The sequence below is a fragment of the Rosa chinensis genome, chromosome 1, assembly GCF_002994745.2.
Source record: "Rosa chinensis cultivar Old Blush chromosome 1, RchiOBHm-V2, whole genome shotgun sequence".
Lineage (NCBI taxonomy): Eukaryota > Viridiplantae > Streptophyta > Magnoliopsida > Rosales > Rosaceae > Rosa > Rosa chinensis.
In genome coordinates, this window is record NC_037088.1 from 19,317,980 (window position 1) to 19,341,729 (window position 23,750).

A 23,750-nucleotide genomic window follows, 5' to 3' on the forward strand; every position below is an offset into this window, starting at 1 on the left:
CAGTTTTAGTTTGTTATAATTTCATCTTTTAAATTTAATATTTGTGGCTAATATCCATTTATTCCTCACAGTTTCTATAAAATTGTCCATTAATAAGTGAGCATAATAACTGTACAAAGAATATCACTATATAAAAGTAAAAGATAAAAAATAAAAAATAAACTACTGCTATCTAATATTTTCTATATCGATCTCTTCCACTGTAGGTTTTTTCCAATTCCTGATGAGGGTGATCAAAGGTTAGGAATCTCTCAATTCTTGTCCCTTTTTTTTTTAAAACCAATTGTTGCAAGTGTCGTGAAAGATGAACATGACAAAAAGGTAGTTTTAGCTTATTTTCTTCTTCTTTGTACTATCTCTAAGAATCACCAACTCACTCTTCTCACCAGATACCCAAACCACCACCTTTGTTTTCAGCGTCCGCCAACCTACTATTATTAAAACCCAAACTCCTTTTAACAGTGTCTGTCTTCTTCTCCTTTTTTCTATGAAATACCATTAGGATCCTAAAATCATTTTCTGTTAAGGATGAACCGAATCCTTGACAACTGAGCTTCATATGTGACTTGTTCTGGAAATGGGGCCCATCACCACTGCCTTTTACAACTATCTTACCATCATAATAGCAGAAATTTGAAATTGAAACATTAACCATTGCATCAGACACTGGCAGTGGTCCATATCATTTTTCTGCTCAGGCAAACAAGGCTTACTTTGCCTCCTTTAGCGTTACTGCTTTGTTGAAGCAAATAAATCGTTCTGATTAAGAATTTGCAGATGATTGCGGGTTGCTCCCGACATAGATAGTTTAGTTTTCATATATCCTTTTGCTTTGCCCAAGCTTCACAGTAGACCTCGTTTCAGTTCGAGTCGATTTAACACAATTGCAAGGCTAATATTCGATTATTGTATCGGAGATTGGATCTTCACCACCACATGATCGAACTAAAGCCGCCTCACCTATTTCTTCATCATCACTAACCTCTTTGACAATATACTGAAGGATCCTCCATAATTCAGTATTACTAATATCAAATAATCTTACTGGGAATGATTTAACTCGTTCATTAGCAGTCGAAGTTTGGAATGAAGAGGAAGGAAATAAAACATCAGAGTTTGCTCTGCAAAACTTCCATCAACATTACCAACGGTCACTTATCGGCTAAGAATGAGCAAACTGGGGATTCCCCGCCCCCGCCTCAACATCACTATCAGAGTTATTGCGTTGTGGGCTACACATCTTTTTTTGGGCAGATGGGCCTACTTTCGCGCCCCTGAATAAGAACCCATGTTAAAGTGAGATGGACATGAAGACAAGTAGGGATAGCAATGAGGCGGGTTGGGGATGGAGATCACAATACCATCCTCATCCACAGAGTCATTCTCTATCCCCATCCCCAATAAAAATATATTGAGGATTCCCCATCCTCGTCCCCACTGGGGACTAAGCCTCCGAACCCGCCCTAAATCTCCAATAAGAATTTAATAAATAAAATAATTTTTTCTCATATTGCATTTTTTAAAATCAAAATCTATAACAAATAAATTTAAAACATGATTAATTTTATAAATCATAATTCAGTGAGTGCAAAAGTCAAAACACCATTAAAATAAAAGTGTAGCCATTAATGTAAAATCATAAATGTATATATTTGTGACTTATATTATAAAAAATAAATTAAAATATATATAAGTTAAATATATGTATTGGGGCGGATTTGGGGATGAGGATCACAATACCATCTCCACTCCATCCCCAATCTTAGATAGCGGGGATTGGGGATCCTCATCCCCATTCCCCATTTGTCCCCGAATTCTCCCCCCATTAGGAGCTGGTATCCAATCGAGCTCCGCCCCGCTGGGGATTTTTGTCATCCCTAAAGACAAGCAGCTGCTCCAAGCCTAATACGCAACCTAAGAATTTATTATTCAATATTTTAAAAACTCAAGATCACAATAAATGGCAAAGATTCAATCGTGAGGGAACATGAGGCACACTCTCATGAGGAGAGATCTGTTTCCCACTTCGCTCATTACTTGTATCACCTTCAAATCATCATTGGTCTATCAGATCTACTTTAAAAAAAAAATTTCCACGTGAAAGGTAAAAATTAAGGCTATAGATATTTTTTTTCTTTTTTTGAAGGGGGCTATAGATATTCTTATCTACACACTAAAGATGTCGATTGTAGTATTGGTGAAAAGGAAAAATTACAGCTATTGATTTTTCTTATCTATAAGTATTGTCCTTTACCCCTAGACGATTAAGTATTCTAACTACCTGAAAACATCACAAAAGTAACTATTAACCCTAATGATCAGCAGTCGAATTTTTTTTTTTTTTTTTTGACTACCATAAACTAAAATGAAAATTTACATAATGATAATAGATACAAGAAGAAACAACTTCACAAAATTTGAATTTTTTTTTTGAATTTTTGAAATTATAATTAAATTTAAGAAAATAGAAAACAATTGGAGACTTACCTACGGACGGTTCCACAACCAAAAAAAAAAAAAATTAATGCAAACTCACCGAACCTAAATTCATGTATTTAGATGATTATGCTCAGTAGCCTAAGGTGTTAAGTTACATACCGTATTACATTCTCTTACTTGGCATGCTAAGTGCAGGTTATTATAGAGTTTTTCTATTGGAACTTCCAAATTTACTCCCTTGACCTCATTGCTTTTTACACCTCCTATCAAATTTTCAAATAATAAATTTACTCACTAAACCTCACTCAAATTCCTGAAATAACCTCACTCATATAATTTGCAAACAAACTATTAATAACATATTCATTCCTTAACCAGATTACATAAATCTCTTATCTAATAAAAAGAAACTCAAACACAAGGTATTGGGCTTTAAAAATTAATTTCTAATAAAAAAGAATTGTTTTTTTTTTTTTTTACTTTTTTTTCTCTCTTGTAGATGTGCGACAAAAAAAATGAAGAGTAATTTTTTTTAATGTTTAATTATTTTCTCTATTTTTTTAGATTTTTTTTTACTACTAACTCTTTTTTTTTTTTTGTAAATATAATGAATAGACTGGGATTTAGGTCATAAAATGATTTCTTCTGTTATCCCTCACCAATATGCATTCAACATATATGATGATAGGAATTTTTATGTCACATGATCTTGATTATAGTTTTAATTCTTATTAAATATATATAAATGCTTTAATGAGTATGTAGTGAAATTGAAAAATAAAAATAGATAAGGAAAATAATAAACAATGCAATATAATATTATTGAATTGGAAAGTCTAGAGAAATTAAATATAATATTTTTTGGGGTATAATTATTGTGCTTAATAGTCATTTTATAAGAGGTTATATATATAATTTAATAATTCATAATAGAGTGAGGTCAACTGAGCAGATTTGGAGATCCCAATAGAAACACTCGTTGTTATAATGTAAAGCTTTATTCTCAACTTATTGACCATTTGGCCTAGAAGAGTGTTATTTGAAGGCTAAAATATTGATCATTATTATGTAAGAATTTTCAATCATAATAAGAAGCCCAAGACATGTGTTAGTCACTAGGTCATCAAGAAGTTGGTTTACATAAGAAGGGCTCAAGTGTCTTGGTTGTCTCTCCAAAACATGCAATGACTCGGTGGTCATCTACATGTTTAAGACTAAACCCTAATGCATGCTCCTATGCTTGCACTCGTAGAAAACATATAAAAGAACTATCAATGATAAACAAGTAAACCAAACTTTCATAAAAAATACTTAAACAAAAAGTACTAATTATCCATTGAAAATCTTGTACAACCCCTAATACATCAACTACTATGAAATACATGAAAGAAGGAAAGAAATAACCAAATAAAAACCACATGGTAGATTTTGGCCCAGTCAATCAGTCAAATTACGTCTGCTAAGCTTTTCTTCTTCTGCTCTTGAGGTGCTTCTCTCCTATGTTCGGATTGTTTCTCAGGTCCAAGCCTCCTATAGACTGCTCATTGAGTTTTGTCTGATTCAAATGGAGACTTCTAAATAATATTGGTCGACTATTGTACATCTACATTGAGTTTTGTCTGATTCCATTTAGGTTTGAGACTTCTGAATAATATTGGTCGACTATTGTACATCTATTAGCTATTTCATGTTTATAAGGGAAAAAAAATACAAACAGTACCCAACCTAAGGCCCACTCCGAATTTCTATACCCAAGATTTCGAAACTATCACTTTGGTACCTGAAGTTCGGACTCCGACCCAACTTTAGTACCTGGAGCCGTTATCTCAGTAACGGTGTTTGACAGGTGACATATATTGAAGGACAATTTCGTCCTTTCATATTTAATTCATTATTTTTTATATATATCCTATATATATATATATATACATATATATATATATATTTTTTACCTCTGTTCTCTCTCTCTCTCTCTCTCTCTCTCTCTCTCTCTTCCCTTAACCATTATCAACGACCTTGCAGCAGCCCCTGCCTTGAAGCCCCACCCGCCTTGCAGCAGCCCCTGCCTTGAAGCCCCACAGCCGGCCTCCTCCTCTATTCGAATTGTTCAAGGACTTGAACTCTATGACGTCGATGAGGCTTCGATGAACGAAGCCATCCTCAAATCTCAATTGAGTCCCTTCTCTTCTCTTCTCTTCTCTTCTTCACAGAGCTGCGAGCTTTCTCTATTGCATTATAGACAGTGATGATGATGATCCATTGATCGAACCAGTGGGACGAAGTGAACGAAATGGACCATTGGATTGATGAAGAAAGAGATTGAGATGGGTTCGACCCCATGAAGCTTCACCCACCTCAAAAATGGGGTTTTTGAATCAAAGGTCAAAGAAAGCTTAAACCTGAACAATCTGAAGCCCCACCCTAAACCTGAACAATTCGAAGCCTTGCCCAGCGCATTGCCTAGCCCTGCCCCCCCCCCCCCCCCCCCCCCCCCCCCCGCGCGCACATCGCCCTCCGCGCTGCTACCCCCGCGTCCCTAGCCTGCGCAGCCCACCCAACGCAGCAAGCCTGCAACCTGCCCATACGCGCCCACCCTTGATCACGTACATGGGTGATGCAACAAGGCCGCATCCAAGAAATGAAATTAATTTGTCCCAATTCTGGGTTTCATTCTTTTGGCAATGGTCTGGAGAAGATGATGGGAGAGTTGGGAGGAAGAAGAAAACGAAGAAAGCTTGAGGAAGAAGAAGAAATCTAGTGAAAGGACGAGAATACCCCTCAAAGTTTGACAGTTAACTAACGCTGTAACGGCCAACAGTGTTTTAGGTACTAAAGTTGGGTCGGGCAAGGTATTTGGGGTACCATTGTGATAGTTTCGAAACCTTGGGTATAGAAATTCAGAGTGGGCCTTAGGTTGGGTACTGTTTGTATTTTTTTCCCTGTTTATAATGTGTATGGCTCCTACGTCGGATGTATTAATATAATAATATTGGACTGCCATTACATACACGTTAGCTATCTCTTGGCTATCAAAGCCCAGGGCTAGCTAAGGCCAATGCAATATTATAACTAAGACCAACACAATATTATATTATTTTTTTGTTACAATAAAGTTGGTTGTGTAACTATTTTTGAATAAAGAAAGTTATCATAAAATAAAAAACTCAATAGAGGGGATGATTCAATCATATTGTAACACATCCAAAAAAAAATTTCTTGGACTGTTATAAAACGATAAGAAACTTGTGCTAGCCTCAAATCATCGTGGCCATTATATTACCCTTCCGCTGCCATCTATAGACATATCAAGAAGATGTGATAGTACCCACAATGTTACATAGAAACATGTCAACTCACTGAACATCCAATGCTTCGTCATTACAGAATAGCTTGAATCCATCCTTTAGCACTACTCCAGAAGATTCGCTAATACTACAAATGTTAAAATAAAAGTACTTTTCTATGTCAAAACCTCCGAGATCCTAAATACAAAAACCCTAAAAAACTAAAGCATATCAGTTTCGTCCACAAAAGAGTCCAAGTTCAACTTGGAGCCCTTAGTTGAGCCCACTTCCAAGCCCTTCTCCAGTTAGGCCCCAGATTTCTTTGGGCCCCAAAACTGATTTGGGCACCCTACCCAAATTGGACCGCCTCCACTCCTACACCATTGCCATTGTCGTTCGACCTCTCACTCCTGCATCACCCAACCAGATCACATCCCCAGCGTTTCAAGACAACGTTGCAGCATCACCTGCCGCACGCCAATCACCATATGCCAAAACACCACTACAGCCTCGCCCTGAATACTTTCAGGCCTGCGCATTTACTCAATTAGGTTGTCACATCCCAATTTTTAAACTCAATTAAAAATCAATATATAATCCCATAATTATACATGTGTGATGGTTCAGCCATCAATACAAAATACCTGGAAAACTTTTTCCTTTTAAACCAAGTACATACCAATGCCCTGAACCCACTATGTCAATACATACCCGCTCCATAGAGTCATATATTACATAAGTTTACGAATTAAGTTGTCATAACAAAATAAAACGTAAATGTTTCTCAGATCTTACTACATAATGGAAGTCTTGTCAACGGTAAAGTCACAAAATTAGCTTCCTAGCGTAAAGCTACAAACACGCTACCTCAGCTTCAGCCACGATTATCCTGACCTGCAGGATTAACCTCTACACCATTGAATAGTACACCGGGTTGTCACACAATAAACCCGGTAAGCTTATGAAAGCTTGTATGAGTAACTCAAAAACAATCATTAAACAACTCACACAAACCATAAGAAACCCACCCTTTCAATTTAATGAAAACAACCCATGCATAAATTCCTTTCCTCAAAGGAGATGCATATGTCACCCCGTGACAAAAATCATACCATTTGATCACACAACAAAATGAACATGAAACCCAAAGTCCCCCATGGACAATAAAAGAAAGAATACTCTCGAGACTCTCTTTCAAACCCGTACTTATGAGTCCCAAGTAATCTCAACTATTAACCCCATAAGATACAATTAAAATCCTGGCAGACAGACTAGGTGTGGTCCTCGATAACATGCCTTGGTCACATTCGTGAACCCCGATCACAATTTGTGATCCCTGATCCTTGACCTCAGGTCTTTGGATCCCCAGAATAAATACCAAAACATTAAGCAAGTCTCATTGGACCCAAAATGTTACTCGAATCTAAAATGAAAGATTCCCCATAATTGATCCCTATAAATTACTCCCGATACAAAGACCAAAAAATTAAGCAAGTTGCACTGGACCCAAAATGTTACCCAAATCTAAAATGAAAGATTCCCCGCATGGTTCTAAAAAAGGGCCTAGGCGGCCGCCTAGGAGCTGGGCGTCAGGTCACCGTTCCGATTATGGGCTAGTCGATGACTTTAGGCGTATGGGTCTTCGGCGACCGCCTAGGCACTGCTTTTTTTTATAAAAAAATCCTAATCGTCGCGGCGAGGCAGCCCAATCACAAGGCGATGTCTTCTTGTTCGTGGTCCAGTTCATCCTCGAAGGCGACCTCAAGGCCACTGACGACATCCGGAGATAGATGATTTTCCCATGGAGAGAGAGAATAGATCCAATCGTAGAGAGAGAGAGAGAGAGAGAGGAGAAGGAAGTCTAGAAGACCACACCACTCTGGCTTCGCTGTAGGTAGAGATCGAATTTCTGATCCGAGTTGTACCGTTCTAGTCCTTCTGTCCTTGTTCAGAAGATATATATTTGGCTAATGTCGGCGAAGAGTCCAGGTCTTACTCATAGAGATGGAATTAGAGAGAGACTCTTTGATTTGAATATTTATTTTCAAAGGATCTTTAGTATTTGACTTTGACCAAAACAATATTTTGACTATTTTAATTATTTTTATCAATTACAATGATTTTCACACTTTTATTTATACAATTATAAGTTAAAAAAGTAAAAGTAAAATTAAAATAAATAAATAAAAAAACCGCCTAGTCCCCTGGGCGCTAGGCTTCAGGCCACCGCCTGACTAGCGCCTAGCTTTTTTTAGAACCTTAATTCCCTGTAATTGATTCCTATCAATTACTTCTAGTACAAACCTATGACCTAAAAATGTTCAACAATTCTCAACACTTTTCAAAACAATTGAAATCAACCCTTTCCACAATATATTGTTTCCTGAACAGTAAATCCAAAAACAATAAAATGAACCCTATCACAAATATTGCTTTCAACACAACAACACCACCAACACATATATATTTCACCTATATATTTATATATATATACACACACACGTAGTCATTCACTCAAGAATGCCACTAATACCAACTATAGTTTGCAGTTAACTAAATAACTCCCAAAACGATAAGGTAAACCCATTCGTAAATGAACATTGTGAGATTACTCACCTCGAAATTTCCGCTGCGTCTTCACACCACTAGATTACTTACAGAACGCACTATGTCAAGCACTTAAGAAAATTACAGCCTCGATTCACTACACGAATCATAAATGATTAAAGTTCGAATCCCCAAATCGAACTACAACCCGAAAGTAATGCCAATCGAGGCGAAACCTCATCCGAGACAATCCAAAGTCATTGGAACACTTTTATGATCGATATGTCAAAACTACAAGTCGATCGAATGGATGGATCCTCACGGATCGAAAATCGAGGTAATTGAAAACTGTAAAAACTCTAACAATTTCATACGATCTCCAAAAATTACGTATTATATATCAAAACGTTTGTATTGATGAGTAGATGATATATATAAAACCAGAAACTGCCCCTGACATAGCTATAAACGCTGCCAAGCACCGCTACAGGTTGTGGCACATCGCCGCTGGCCAAACTCAAAACCTGAACAATCTAACCGTCCAAAATGTCAAGAATACCAAGTAGAGGAACTTTAATACCTGGGGTTCAAGCTAACTCGGCCTAGATCGCCTTCCAAAGCCCAATATTTACTATTCACGATGAGTTGCAGCAAACCACCGAGAATCGATCGAAACTACCACCGTGGGTCAAAGGAGGAAGCTCGCACGAACCTAACATGTCTAGTTTGAGCCGCTGCCGTCGCCGGAGGTGAGATTTTTGATCGGGTTTGATCGATCCTAACTTCGCCGCTTCGATCCACCGTGCATGGTGCAAATCGTCGTAAAAAACCACCGTAGGGAGCACCGGGATGAGGTGGAGAGGAGGCAAAGAGGTCTGTGCCTGTGCTGCTACCGGTTGTCGCTGGAAAACGAAACGCCCGCTGGGTCGGGTTTCCGGGTACTGGTCGGGTGGAACACTCAAGGAGAGAGAACAGAGCTTCCGGAAATTTCTGGAAACTAACGAAAAGGAAAGTGATTTCCTTTTTTCGGAAAACCCTAATTTATAGTAAATTTATGAAAATAATAGGTTTTTCCGCTGACCATAACTTTCTCATACGAACTCCAATTCCGCATTCCACATGTCTACAGAACTCGTATTGACACGTACTACGACTTTCATAAGGGAAGTTTTCAGAGAAACTCAACGTATAAAAAGTCAAACTTTGTACACCCCTTAAAACTGTGAAGTTTGAATAATTATTCGTCCGAAAATAAATCCACTTCACAATTAACATACGAACAAAGCATAACACCCATAATTTGTACAACTGGTCCATTATTAATTGCAATAATTAAATAACAAAAAACCAGGTCATCATAGTCTACCCTCCTTAAAGGAATTTCGTCCTGAAATTCAAGCTCTCTAATCATCAAACAACTGTGGATACTTTGCTCTCATATCTGACTCCAACTCCCATGAAGCATCACCCTCGTCATGGTGACTCCCCAATACCTTGACCAAGTCAACTTCCTTCCTTCGAAGTTGCTTTGTTGACCTATCCAAAATACGAACAGGTCCAACAACAAAGGTCGTATCTGCATCCACCTTAATAGTACCATAATTGATCACATGTGACTCATCCTGGATATACTTCCTCAGCATGGACACATGGAACACATTATGCACACCAGACATACTAGGGGGTAAGGCAAGCCTATAAGCCAAATCTCTTACCTTATCCAGAATTTCAAAAGGTCCGACAAACCTTGGTGATAACTTCCCTTTCTTGCCAAATCTCACCACGCCCTTCATGGGTGAGACCTCAAGAACACATCATCACCCCCTTTAAACTCGACCTGTCTCCTTTTCAAATCTACGTAACTCTTCTGTCTGCTCTGTGCTGTTCGAATCTTGTCTTGATAATCGAAACATTGTTAGTAGTCTCCTAAAAGATCTCAGGGCCCAAAAATTCCTTATCTCCAACCTCTGCTCAACAGATAGGAGATCTACATGGCCTACCATATAGAGCCTCATATGGTGCCATGCCGATACTGGAGTGATAACTGTTGTTGTAGGAGAATACAATCAATGGTAGATGATCCTTCCAACTTCCCTTGAAGTCCAACACAGACGCTCTCAATATATCCTCCATCACCTGATTCACTTGCTCAGTTTTCCCATCAGTCTGAGGGTGAAAAGCCTTACTCATATCTAAGTCAGTTCCCATGGCTTTTTGGAAACCACCCCGAATTTCAAAGTGAATCGAGCAACACGATCAGAAATAATCGATACTGGCGTTCCATGAAGTTTCAAGATCTCCTCAATATATAACTTGCACAACGTGTCAACTGAATACGTCTTTGACACAGGAAGAAAGTGTGTCGACTTCATCAAACGTCAACGATTACCCATACTGCCTCATGACCTTGCTTGAACCTAGGCAGTCCAGTAACAAAGTCCATTGAGATTTGCTCCCACTTCTACACGGGAATAGGTAACAACTTCAACATACCTACAGGTCTCTGATGCTCATCCTTCATCTGTTGGCAAGTAAGACACTTGGAAACATACTCTGCCACATCCCTCTTCATTCCATTCCACCAAAATTGCCTTCGTAAGTCTCGATACATCTTGGTGCTTCCAAGATGCACCGTGTACCGCTATCGATGTCCCTCACGGAGAATCTCTCCCTTAAGGTCAACACGATCCGGAACATACAACCTATGGTTCATCCTCAAATTAACCACCATCTACTCCAACTATCCACTCTGATGGAACATCAATGGACGAATCTGCAGCTAACTCTGCTAACTTCGCACATCAGAACTCATCCTCTGTTTGACCCTGAATGATCTTGAAAATCAAAGTAAGCTGTACCGTGATACTTCCAAGGAAAATCCCATTTTCAACTCTTGCTTGAAGAAGGTCAAACTCAGATGCAGTCTCCAACATAAGCCACTCCTCAACCATAACAGAAGCAATAATACCCCTAAGTTTCCTGCTTAAAGCATCCGCCACTACATTGGCTTTCCCGAGATGATACTCCAAGGTGAAATCATAGTCCTTTATGAGCTCCATCCACCTCCCCTATCTCATGTTCAACTCCTTTTGTGAGAACAGATACTTTAAACTCTTATAATCCGAAAAGAGTTCGAACTTCTCCCCATACAAGTAATGCCTCCAAATCTTCAAGGCAAAAACAATTGCAGCCAACAATAGATCATGAGTGGGGTAATTCCTCTCATGCACCTTCAACTGTCTAGAGCCATAAGCGACAACGCCACCGTGCTGCATCAACGCACACCCCAGACCCTGATGAGACGCATCACTGTAGATGACTAAACTACCACTGCTAGTGGGAATAGTCAATACTGAGGCTGTGGTCAATCTAGCCTTCAACTATTTGAATGCCTGCTTGCATTCCTCAGTCCACACAAACTGGACATCCTTCCTAGTCAGCTTGGTTAGAGCTAAAGCAATACTAGCAAACCCCTCGATGAATCTCTGATAATAACCCACCAAACCTAGAAAACTACTTAACTCTGTAACTGTAGTGGGTTGGCCCCAACTCATCACTGCTTCAACTTTTGAAGGATCCACAGAAACTCCATCCTTCGAGACTACATGACCATGAAACTTAACCTCTGTCTGTCAAAACTTGCACTTCTCGAACTTTGCATTCAACTTTTCTTCTCTCAGAATCTGTAGCACAATCCGTAGATGCTTATCATGATCTTCCAACAACTTGAAATAAATCAAGATATCATCCACAAAACACTACTATACAAACTGATCCAAGTACAGACTGAACATTCGGTTCATCAAGTCCATAAAGGCAACAGGTGCATTGGTTAGACCAAAAGGCATGAAAACAAACTCAAAGTGTCCATACCTGGTCCTAAAAGCAGTTTTGGAAACATCCTGTTCCTTCACCCTCAACTGGTGATACCCGGATATCAAATCGATCTTCGAGAACACGATAGCTTCCCTAAGCTGGTCAAATAAGTCGTCAATCTTAGGTAAAGGGTACCTATTCTTGATCGTCACCTTATTCAACTGCCGATAATCCACACACAACCATAGTGAACCATCCTTTTCCTTCACAAACAATATGGGTGCACCCCAAGGAGAAGTATTATGTCTAATGAAGCCATGTTCAAGTAAACCCTCAACTTGAACCTTCAACTCCTTAAGTTCAGTTGGTGCCATACGATAAGGTGCCTTTGATTCAGATGCAGTACCTGGTATCACATCGATGACAAAATCTACTACCCTCCTTGGAGGTAACCCTGGTTTCTCCTGAAATACATCACTGTACTCAAAAACCACTGTAATCTCTGCCATAACCATAGAACTACTCACAGACTTCACATGAGTGAAGAATCCTGCCCTCAAAGCAGTATCTGACCTAAGACACCGATAACAAAACACTGGCTGTCCAGGAATATGAAATGACACTACCATTTCAAAACAATCAATCATAGTATGGTATGGCCTCAGCCAATCTACACCCAAAATAACATCATACGTATAATCTGCTATCACAATCAAACTTGTAGTAAACTCTCTACCACAAATCACAATAGGACATGCATCACAAAACATACTAAGCTCAAGGGAAACACCAAGTGGAGAAGTAACATGGAAAGGTCTACCAAGAAGCATAGGCGTCAAACCGAACATATCAACCGTAGAACTAGATATGAAAGAATGAGTCGCTTCCTTATCAAACAACAGCCTAGCAAGGAAATCAAAGATAGAAAAGGTACCTTCCACCCCTACATTCTGCTGACCAATAGCAAACACCCTAGCTTGCCTCTGAGGCAGTTGCCTTTGCTGATTCCCTTATCCCCTACCCTGCTGCTAGGTACAATCCTTGGAGAAATGCCCTGCCTGACCACAAGTATAGCAGGCTAAATTCCTCGGCTTCATACAAATTCTGACAACATGTCCTGTCTCGTTGCAATTGAAGCATCTCTAGGGTGCCACCTGCCTATTAGGTGCAGCCCTAACAGGTGCAGCTGCAGCTGCAGCTCTAGCTGGCGTTTGCTAATTAGTCCTCTGTCTCTTCCAAAATCCACCTCGATTCAATGATGCATTACTGCTCCCAGCAGTTGCCTTTCCCTTCCTTTGGGAGTCCCTCTCAGCCGACTCTTCTTCCTGGAAAGTCTGGTTTTCCTGCACAATGGCCAAAGCCTTGGCCAAAATGATCTCCAACGTCTTCAGTTCTAGAACAGCGACATCGCGCCTGATTGAAGCATTCAGCCCCCGCTGAAACTTCATAGCTAAACTCTCAGTATCCATCTATCTCACAAACCTATACAGCCTTGAGAACTCCGCCTTATAATCCCTCACACTCTTAGTCCCTTGGACTAGCGAGATGAATTCCCTCTCCAACTGCTCCCTCACTAAAGCCGGAAAGTACTTCTTCTTGAAGAGTTCCACAAAACCATCCCAAGTCATGGTGGACACATCCATAACTCTCTGTGTTCAGTTCAACTACACCCGTATATCGTCTTGAAGCATATATGAGGCTATCTTTCTCTTCTCCGTGTCGTCATAGATGACCATCTCGAAGTAGGTCTTCATGTTCTCGATCCATTGATCTGCCAACATGTGATTCGTACCTCCCTGGAAATGGACTGCTCCCAGCCTCAAAGATCCTTTGCCAACTTCAATAAATGAGTGGCATCAATAACATCCACAACAGGTGGAGCAAGCAACTCAACATGTGATGTCTCCACCTCCCCCTCAAAGATCTCCTCAACAGGAAGAATTCTGCCCCTACCTCAGGCTCGACCCTTGCCTCTTGGTCTACCTCGACCCCTTGCTCTACCTCCTAGATGATCCATTACCTGAGAAGCAAAGCAACACGCGGTTAATTCTTGTATAACTCTCAAACACAAGTATAAGTCAACACTATGACTAAATCAACCACAACACTACGTCAGAGGATAAAATTCCATCCCCTACGTCAATCTCAAGTTAAATCTGAAAGTTCTCATTCCTCAAAAGACTTTAACATATAGAAGCTACCCAAAGCTCCAACACTTACATCAACGAGCAGACACTACTCAGACGACTCAACATTATAACCCTCACTACATACCGAATGACTATATCAATACCGAAGAGCAATGGCGGAGCTAGGATTTTAAAATAGGGTGGGCTAAAAAAAAATTTTAATAAAAGTTTACTAATGCTTTAATTTATTTATTTTTCCTAAGTTTTACTAGTAACATGTTTTATTCTTTCCTTAAATTAAACCACACATATATTAATTACATATTAAATAATCAAATAGCTAACTGATAAAAAAAAATCAACATTATAACGGTTGATAGAAATTCGATAACAAAAGTCTAAGACAAAAGAACATATCTACTCAAGTTGTGCTCTTGAATAGAACCAAAAATCTTTAATTATTGAATTTGTATCATAACTCTCAGCCAACTCTTATTCTGAACTAATTTACCTAAAAAAAGCAAACTTTTTATGCGAATATGTCTCTTAAAGTAGAATAGAAAATAAAACACAATCAAATACTTCAAGCAAAGAAATAACATAGATATGACCCAAAAAAAAATTAACATATGGGCTAACTTTAGAAATTTGAAGTGGGCTACTTTTTAATATTAATTTTTTTTAACTAAAATTAAGCTATAAATTAATGTTTTTTAAAATTTGGGGTGGGCTGTAGCCCAACGGAGACCGTGTGTAGCTACGCCTTTGCCGAAGAGTATCTAATGGGGATCCGCTGCAGACGGGCCATTACTCGAGGAGTACTGATTATCACCAAGTATGTATCTTACGCTCTGATACGAAACTGTCACACCCCAATTTTTAAACACAATTAAAACTCAATATATAATCCCATAATTATACATGCGGTTCAGCCATCAATACAAAATACCTAGAAAACTTTTTCCTTTTAAACCAAGTATACCGATGTCCTGAACCCACTATGTCAATACAGACCCGCTCCATAGAGTCATATATTACATAAGTTGACGAATTAAGTTGCCACAACAAAATAAAACGTAAATGCTCCTCAAAGCTTACTACACAACGAAAGTCTTATCAACGGTAAAGTCACAAAATTGGCTTCCTACCGTAAAGCTGCAAACATGCTACCTCAACTTCAGCCATGATTATCCTGACTTGCAGGATTAACCCCTACACCATTGAATAGTGCATCGGGCTGCCACGCAACAAACCCGGTAAGCTTATAAAAGCTTGTATGAGTAACTCAAAAACAACCATTAAACAACTCACATAAACCACAAGAAACCCACCCTTTCAATTTAATGCAAACAACCCACGCATAAATTCCTTTCCTCAAAGGAGATGCATATGTCACTCCGTGACAAAAATTATACCATTTGATCACACAACAAAATGAATATGAAACCCAAAGTCCCCTATGGACAATAAAAGAAAGAATACTCTCGAGACTCTCTTTCAAACCCGTACTTATGAGTCCCAAGTAATCTAAACTATTACCCCCATAAGATACAATTAAAATCCCGGCAGACAGACTAGAGCTCTAACTGATTGTAACCGCTAACCCGGCCAAGGCGTGATTCCTGATAACATGCCTTGGTCACATTCGTGATCCCCGATCACAATTTGTGATCCCCGATCCTTAACCCTCAGGTCTTTGGATCCCCGGTATAAAGACCAAAATATTAAGCAAGTCAAACTGGACCCAAAATGTTACTCGTTTCTAAAATGAAAGATTCCCCGTAATTGATCCCTATCAATTACTCCCGGTACAAAGACCAAAACATTAAGTAAGTCGCACTGGACCCAAAATGTTACCCGAATCTAAGATGAAAAATCTCCTGTAATTGATCCCTATCAATTACTCCTGGTACAAAGACCCACATTTAAATAAGTCACCCATGACCTAAAAATGTTCAACAATTCTCAACACTTTTCAAAACAATAGAAATCAACCATTTCCAAAATATATTGTTTCCCGAAAAGTAAACTCGAAAACAGTAAAATGAACCCTATCACAAATATTGCTTTCAACACAACAAAACCACCAACACATATATATTTCACGTAAATACACACACACACACACACGTAGTCATTCACTCAAGAACGCCACTAATACCAACTATAGTTCGTAGTTAACTAAATAACTCCTAAAACAATAAGGTAAATCCGTTCGTAAATGAACATTGTGAGATTACTCACCTTGAAATTCCCGTTGTGTCTTCACACCACTAGGTTACTTACAGAATGCACTCTATCAAGCACATAAGGAAAGTACAGCCTCGATTCAGTACACGAATCACAAATGATTAAAGTTCGAATCCCCAAATCGAACTACAACCTGAAAGTAACGCCAATCGAGGCAAAACCTCATCTGAGACCATCCACAGTCTTCGGAACACTCCTACGATCGATATGTCAAAACTACAAGTCGATCGAATGGTTGGATCCTCACAGATCGAAAACTGAGATAATCAAAAACGGTAAAAACCCTAACAATTTCATACGATCTCCAAAAATTACGTATTATATATCAAAACGTTCGTATCTACGAGTAGATGATATATATAAAACCAGAAACTGCCCCTGACATGGCCAGAAATGCCGTCAAGCGCTGCCGCACACCGCCGCCGGCCAAACTCAAAACCATAACAATTCAACCGGCCAAAATGTCAAGAATACCAAGTAAAGCAACTTTAGTACCTGGGGTTCAAGCCAACTTGGCCTAGATTGCTGCCAATCGCCGTCCAAAGCCCAATATTTTACTGTTCACAATGAGTTGGACCAAACCACCGAGAATCGATCGAAACTACCATCGTGGGTCGAAGGAGGAAGTTCCCACAAACCTAACAAGTCTAGTTTGAGCTGCTGCCGTCGCTGGAGGTGAGATTTCTGATCGGGTCCGATCAATTCTAACTTCGCCGCTTTGATCCTCTGTGCACGGTGCAAATGGTAGTAAGAGACCACCATAGGGAGGACCGGGATGAGGAGGCGAAGTGGTCTGTGTCAGTGCCGCTGCCAGTTGTCGATGGAAAACGAAAAGCCAGCCGAGTCGGGTAGAACGTTCAAGGAGAGAGAACAAAGCTTCCGAAAATTTCTAGAAACTGACTAAAATGGAAAGTGATTTCCTTTTTTCGGAAAACATTTATAATAAATTTTCAAAAATAATAGATTTTTCCGCTAACCATAACTTTGTTATACGAACTTCGATTTTCGCGTTCCATATATCTACGAACTCGTATCGACGCACATTACGACTTTTATGAAGGAAGCTTTTTGAGAAACTCAACGTATAAAAAGTCAAACTTCGTATACCCCCTAAATATGTGAAATTCGAATAATTATTCGTCCGAAAATAAATCAACTTCGTAATTAACATACAAACAAAGTATAACACCCATAATTCATACAACTAGTCCATTATTAATTGCAATAATTAAATAATGACAAACTAGGTCATCACATAGGTTGTTTAGGTATCAAGAAAGACCAAGCTACAAAGAAATAGCACCAACTACTCTGCCACCATTCACAGGCCTTCCACCATCCGTCTCCTTCGATTCTGCAAGCTGCAGCTTTCAGTTTTTCAGCAATAATTGCGACACCCAAGGACCTTAATGCGACCTCTGCTTAGTCGAATCTAACGGCTCCGATTTGCTCGCATTGTACTCATCCAAAACATGCCCCCACAATTTATCTGACATTTGATTATTTCCGACGAAACCATTACCACCAACGACTATCTGATCTTGGCAAAGAACAACATCTTTATTGTGCCTCCAAAATTTCTTTCTCTTTCTTATTTTCTCAATGAGAAAAAGAAGAACAAGAAGATTGGTGAATGAATGATAAAATTTGAGAGAGATGGAGGATTGTTGGTGTGAAGAAATAGGAAAGAATACGTTGGTATTTATATAATTTTACAAAAATTATTATTTCAATGGGTAGATTCTTTTTCAACAATTTTTGTGGGATTTTTTTTCTTATTTTTCTGGTTAATATTTTAAATTAATTTGCCTTGATTTAATATAAGCAGTCTATTATTTATTTTCGACAAATCGGAGCCGTTAGATTTTGATTTATATCTATTGGAGAATTTAATAGAAAACAGAAGTTGATTTTGATCTCTATCGTTCATTTCAAAATGGATGAATCTGAACCATCCAATATGTGGCTGTTGTAGTATTACACCAGTCATATGTGTTGATGCCTTGATCTGAATGGTCTATTTAACGTGAGAGAGAAGTAAGAGAGAGCAAGAGACACGATGTATAATGGTTCATCTACCGCTTTGGGGAAAACTATGTCACTTGAAAGTTTTGATTATATGAGTTAGGCCTTGTGGCTCAATATGTAATGAGATGATGGTCTAAGAGGGAATGAGTCCCCTTTTATAGATACGGGATGCTCTTTTTTTTGCTTATTTTCCAATGTGGGATATAAAAGGGCTATTCTAGTGCCTAAAACCTTATGATGAAGCACATTGGTGGCGCCAAGGGGTGGCCTCCCGGCAAGGTCTTGGCCGACTTCCACCATGACGTGGTAGCTTGAATGTCGGTCTACGAGGTGCATGACGTGGTTGGTTTCCACCATGGCTCGCGGGCCCATTAAAAGGGTTTTACTTATGCTTGGTGACATAGTAATACTAGAGGTATCTACAATCTGCGACAAGTTCTGCAAGTTGTGCCCCCACAATAGGTGAACAGCAGGTGATAGATTTTGCCCCTAGTGTACGTCGCTCTCACTTTGTTCTTCATTCCAGCCTGTTATCTCTAACTCTCTACTCCTGCGCGTTATCCCGAGTCAATATAATACAAAGCTGGACAAACCCAATTAGGCGTGGGGCTGCATCTCCATTTGAGCCCAGTGCTGGAGCTGGAACATAGTTGACACCCAACTTATCACATATCTCATTTCTTTAGACCATCCTCTCCTCAAACTCATTGTTGAAGAGCCCAAGTCTCATTTGGGGCTTAAATATGGGATAACACCCCCATTTGTTCCCATTGTTGGAATTGTTCTTAGTAGTCAAACATGAGAGGGAAAAAGTCACATACAGTACCCAAACTTTGGTACCTCATCTTCTAAATAAATCACTTTAGTACCTCAGGTTATTACTCATGCCTAACATTCATACACGCCGTTAATAACACCGTTAACTCAAGTTTTGTGTGGCCTTCTGCCATAGGTGTTTTAGTCCTTTATTGTTTTCTCCCAAAACATCTCGTAGCCTTCACCACACTCCTTAAAGTAAAACCGTAGATTATTCCCTCCATGATATTTGTTCATTCCCTTCATCTACTTGGTATTTGTCTTCCAAAGCCTAAACGTACCTGAAATTGGATGGAGTATAGAAACATGACCTGTACTGCTATTGTGGCCATGTCTCCCTTAAATAAAGTGCATTTACATTGATTGCAATCATTTGCAATATTGCCAATAAAAGAAAATAAACAAGCTTGTTTACAATTATATGCGCTTTCATTGCTTTAAAAGATATTGGAAGGTGTCGTTTGGGTGAGTTTAGTGCATAACTCTGATTTTGAGCATATTATTTTGTGAATGCAGTACCCAATATATCTCTCAGCATTATTTATCAATTTCATGATGCCAACAAGGAATTAAAGTATTAATATCCGGACAAAACTCCTAGATAAAAACCTTGAAATAATTCAAAAATTCTAGTCCACTAATATGGAGAATAATCAGTAAAAGAGATAAAGCCCTGAAAGGAGACAAAACCCTTAAAAAGATGATTTTGCATACCTTCGTTTTTGTGTGGATCTCCATCGAGTCTAAAGTATCTCCAATAATTGGCCATAGTTGGTCAATTCTACCTCTTAGATTCGCTTTCAAATCCAGGCCTAGTATCGATTCTACTCTTCTACCTTTTCGTTTTGAGTCATGAAGAGATCATGAGAGCAACAGAGAGTTGTTTAGCCTTTCAATCACTGACATAAAAGATAAGTTGAATAAAATATAAATTGACGAAAATACCCATGCATGAATTCACGTGGCACTTGAGTATAACACCGTTAATGACATGGTGTATGAATATTAGGCATAAGTAATAAGTTTGGGTACCAAAATGATATATTTAATTAGAAGATGAGCTAGGTACTAAAGTGTCGAATAACTTTAAATTTGGGTACTATTTGTGACTTTTATCCAACATGAAATTACCCATGATTGGGAGTTCTAATTTTTGTGTTTACTTTTGTCTCTGCAGATTTCATGATTGTTATTGTAGACAGTAACAATGAAAACACTACGAAATTCAGTAAGTACTCTCCCTAATATTCCTTCATTGTTCTTGTTATCATTTTCTTTTTTATTTATTTTTTGGTATATGCACGACATCTGTGAGTGATGTAAAGTAAGTTCACCACTGTAGTATGAAAAATAGAACCAAATTCAACTTTGATATAAAGTCAATTAGCATGTCTAATGCTAACTGAGCAAAATATGGGGAGATAAACATTAAAAACGTCGCATTTTATGCTCCAATGAAAGAAAAAATTAATTTGAATATATTTAAAAATTAGAAATAAGAATTTAAATTGAATCTTTTTAATTAACCAAAATAATAGAGAGTCTCATCTCGCTCTCTATATTATGGAGCGAGAATAGTTTTCTCTCTTTCAGCTAGTTCCAAGTTTATATTATTATTTGAATGAATATAAATTTAAATTTAAATGTATTTAGAAATTACAAATAACAACTTATAAGAAATGTTTTAAATGAGCTTCATCTCACTCTCTATAGTTTTTTTTTTTTTTTTTTTTTTTTTTTCTGAAAGAAGGACGTCAAGCTTTTATTTGAACAAGAATCAATTCGTACACTGAGCAGCTAAGAAGCTACTTAGGCCTAGGGGAATAGAACCACTCCACCTAGCAGATACATCAGAAAATAGAGCCAACTTAGCAAGCTTGTGTGCTGCCAAGTTGGACTCTCTAAATACATGGGAAAAGAAAGCAGAAGGAGTAGAAGACAAAAGGAACCTGATATCTTCAACTATTCTACCAAACCCAGACCCATCCTCCTCATCACACTTAGATGCTTCAACCAATTTCAAGCAATCTGATTCAAAGACAATAGGAGCCAACTGAAACTCTGCAGCCAACTCACAAGCCGCCCTACCAGCCATAGCCTCCACAATATCTGGGGATAGCACATTAGATATTTTACCACAAAATCCACCAACAATTGAACCCGTAGAATCTCTGATTAGAACTCCAATACCTCCACAATGAGAATCCTGATTAAAGGCACCATCAATGTTGGCCTTCAGCCAACCACTAGGAGGAGGAAGCCACGACCTCCTTGGTCGAACAACACCTCTACTACGTCTGGAAGTAGATGACCTCAATAACTGAACAAAGTTGCGCACCTGGAAGTAAACCTGATGCAAAGTTTTGAACTTCCTAGACCATAGTCTTTGATTCCTTTCCTTCCATATGGACCACAGAAGAACCAATAGAAGAGCAAATTCGTCCTGAGAAAGAATCTCCAAACAAAATTGGAGCCACGAAGTAATGGACAATGAGGGCAAAACCTCCCGAAAAATTCGATCAAACTCCGGAAACAATTTGAATAAATCACGCACAAACCAACAATCTCTACTAATATGTTCTATTGTTTCGTCGTTAGTATTGCAAAAATAGCACCCATTATCAATGAACACATGCCTAGACTGCAGAGTGGAGATGGTAGGTAATATAGAAGAACAAACACGCCAGGTATGAATTTTTATCTTACCTGGCACTTTAGCAAACCAAATCTGCTTCCACAACTGACAACCCAAACTAGAATTAGAAGAACCTGGTGATGTAGGGTGGAGCAGCGTTAGAGCTAGCCGGTAAGCACTTTTTGTAGAAAATCTTCCTTTAGAATCATAATGCCAGATCATCTTATCCTGAACCATACGGTGACTAAGAGGAATAGACAAGATCAAATGTGCATCCTCAGCAACAAATGTTGCTTCAACAATTGAAGAGTTCCAAGTTAAATCATCATTAATCAGTTCTCGTACCCAAGTAAGAGAGGAATTACCACGAATAAGAGGTCGAAAATTCACCGGTCTAGGAATCCAAGGATCCTCCCAAATACGGACAGCAGTAACCCCACCAATCTGCCACCTCAACCCTCTCTTAAGCAGAGACCGAGCCTCCAAAATGCCCCTCCAACAAACAGAGGGTGAAGAAGTTAAGGAAGCATCCCAAAAATTACCTTGAGGGAAATATCTCACCTGGAATAACCTGCCTAACAAGGATGAGGGATTGCGAATTAACCTCCAACCTTGTTTTGCTAAAAGAGCGATATTATGAGCATATAGATCCCGGAAACCCATTCCACCCTCCTCTTTGGGACGGCAAAGTCTCTCCCAAGACATCCAGTGTATCTTACGGTTATCAGCTTTACAACCCCACCAAAACTTAGCACACATTTGATGTAAAGAATTACAGAAAGATTTAGGGAGCAGGAAACAGCTCATGGAGTAAGAGGGAAGTGCCTGAGCCACAACCCTGATTAATAAATCTTTACCTGCACCACTTAACAGTTTCCCTTGCCATCCTTCAAGTTTCTTCCCAAGCTGTTCCTTAATATAAGCAAAGGTCTCAGTCTTATTTTTACCAACATACGTAGGCAGACCCAAATATTTCTCATGCTTAGGAACAATATCAACCCCCAGATGCGCGGCCAACTCCTGTTGAACATCAAAAGGAACCCCTTTACTGAACACAATTCTGCTCTTGGAAAAATTAACCTGCTACCCCGAAGTAGCCTCATAATCCTGTAGTACGGATTGGATATGTGAACACTCCTCAAATGAAGCTTTCCCAAATAGCAGACTATCGTCCGCGAAAAGCAGATGATGAATCGTAGGAGCCCCATGACAAACCTGAATCCCTTGGAGGAGACCTTGGGAGGCTTTCTTTTCTAGCAAAGCCGAAAATACTTCTGCACAAAGCAAGAATAAATATGGGGAGAGAGGGTCACCTTGACGTAAACCTCTAGTAGGAGAGAGATAACCACAAAGCTTCCCATTGATCAGAAAAGAATAACGAACTGTGCTAACATACTGCAAAATGATACGAACCCATGAGCCATCAAACCCTAATCGCAGTAGAACTGCCTCCAAAAATACCCATTCCATCCGATCATAGGCTTTACTCATATCTAGTTTCAAAGACATAACTCCCTCTGATTGGGCAGAACTCGTATGAATGAAGTGAGATACCTCATTAGCAATAAGAGAATTATCAGTAATCAAACGTCCAGGAATGAAGGCGCTCTGAAAGGGTGAGATGATTTGTGAAAGAAACTTTTTTAATCTGTTCGCAATCACTTTAGAGCAGATTTTGTACAACACATTGCAGAGTGCAATTGGACGTAAATCAGAGACCTGTGTAGGGTTTTTCACTTTAGGAATCAAGCATACATGAGTATAATTAACAGCTCCCACCAATTGACCTGAGTGTAGAAAGTTTTG

General features: G+C 38.9%; 1 protein-coding gene across 6 annotated transcripts in view; it reads left to right on the forward strand.

Moving 5' to 3' along the window:
- The window catches only part of LOC112182657 (rust resistance kinase Lr10), a 46,851-nt gene that overhangs the window by 14,046 nt on the left and 9,055 nt on the right, over positions 1-23,750 (forward strand). For 5 of the 6 annotated variants that reach the window (XM_040514295.1, XM_040514297.1, XM_040514298.1 and 2 more), the window contains 2 exons: positions 207-239; positions 20,487-20,537. In XM_040514295.1, coding sequence (XP_040370229.1) covers positions 207-239; positions 20,487-20,537 — 84 coding nt within the window. The remainder of the gene's footprint in view (positions 1-206; positions 240-20,486; positions 20,538-23,750) is intronic. The other variant, XM_024321171.2, reaches the window with a different exon arrangement.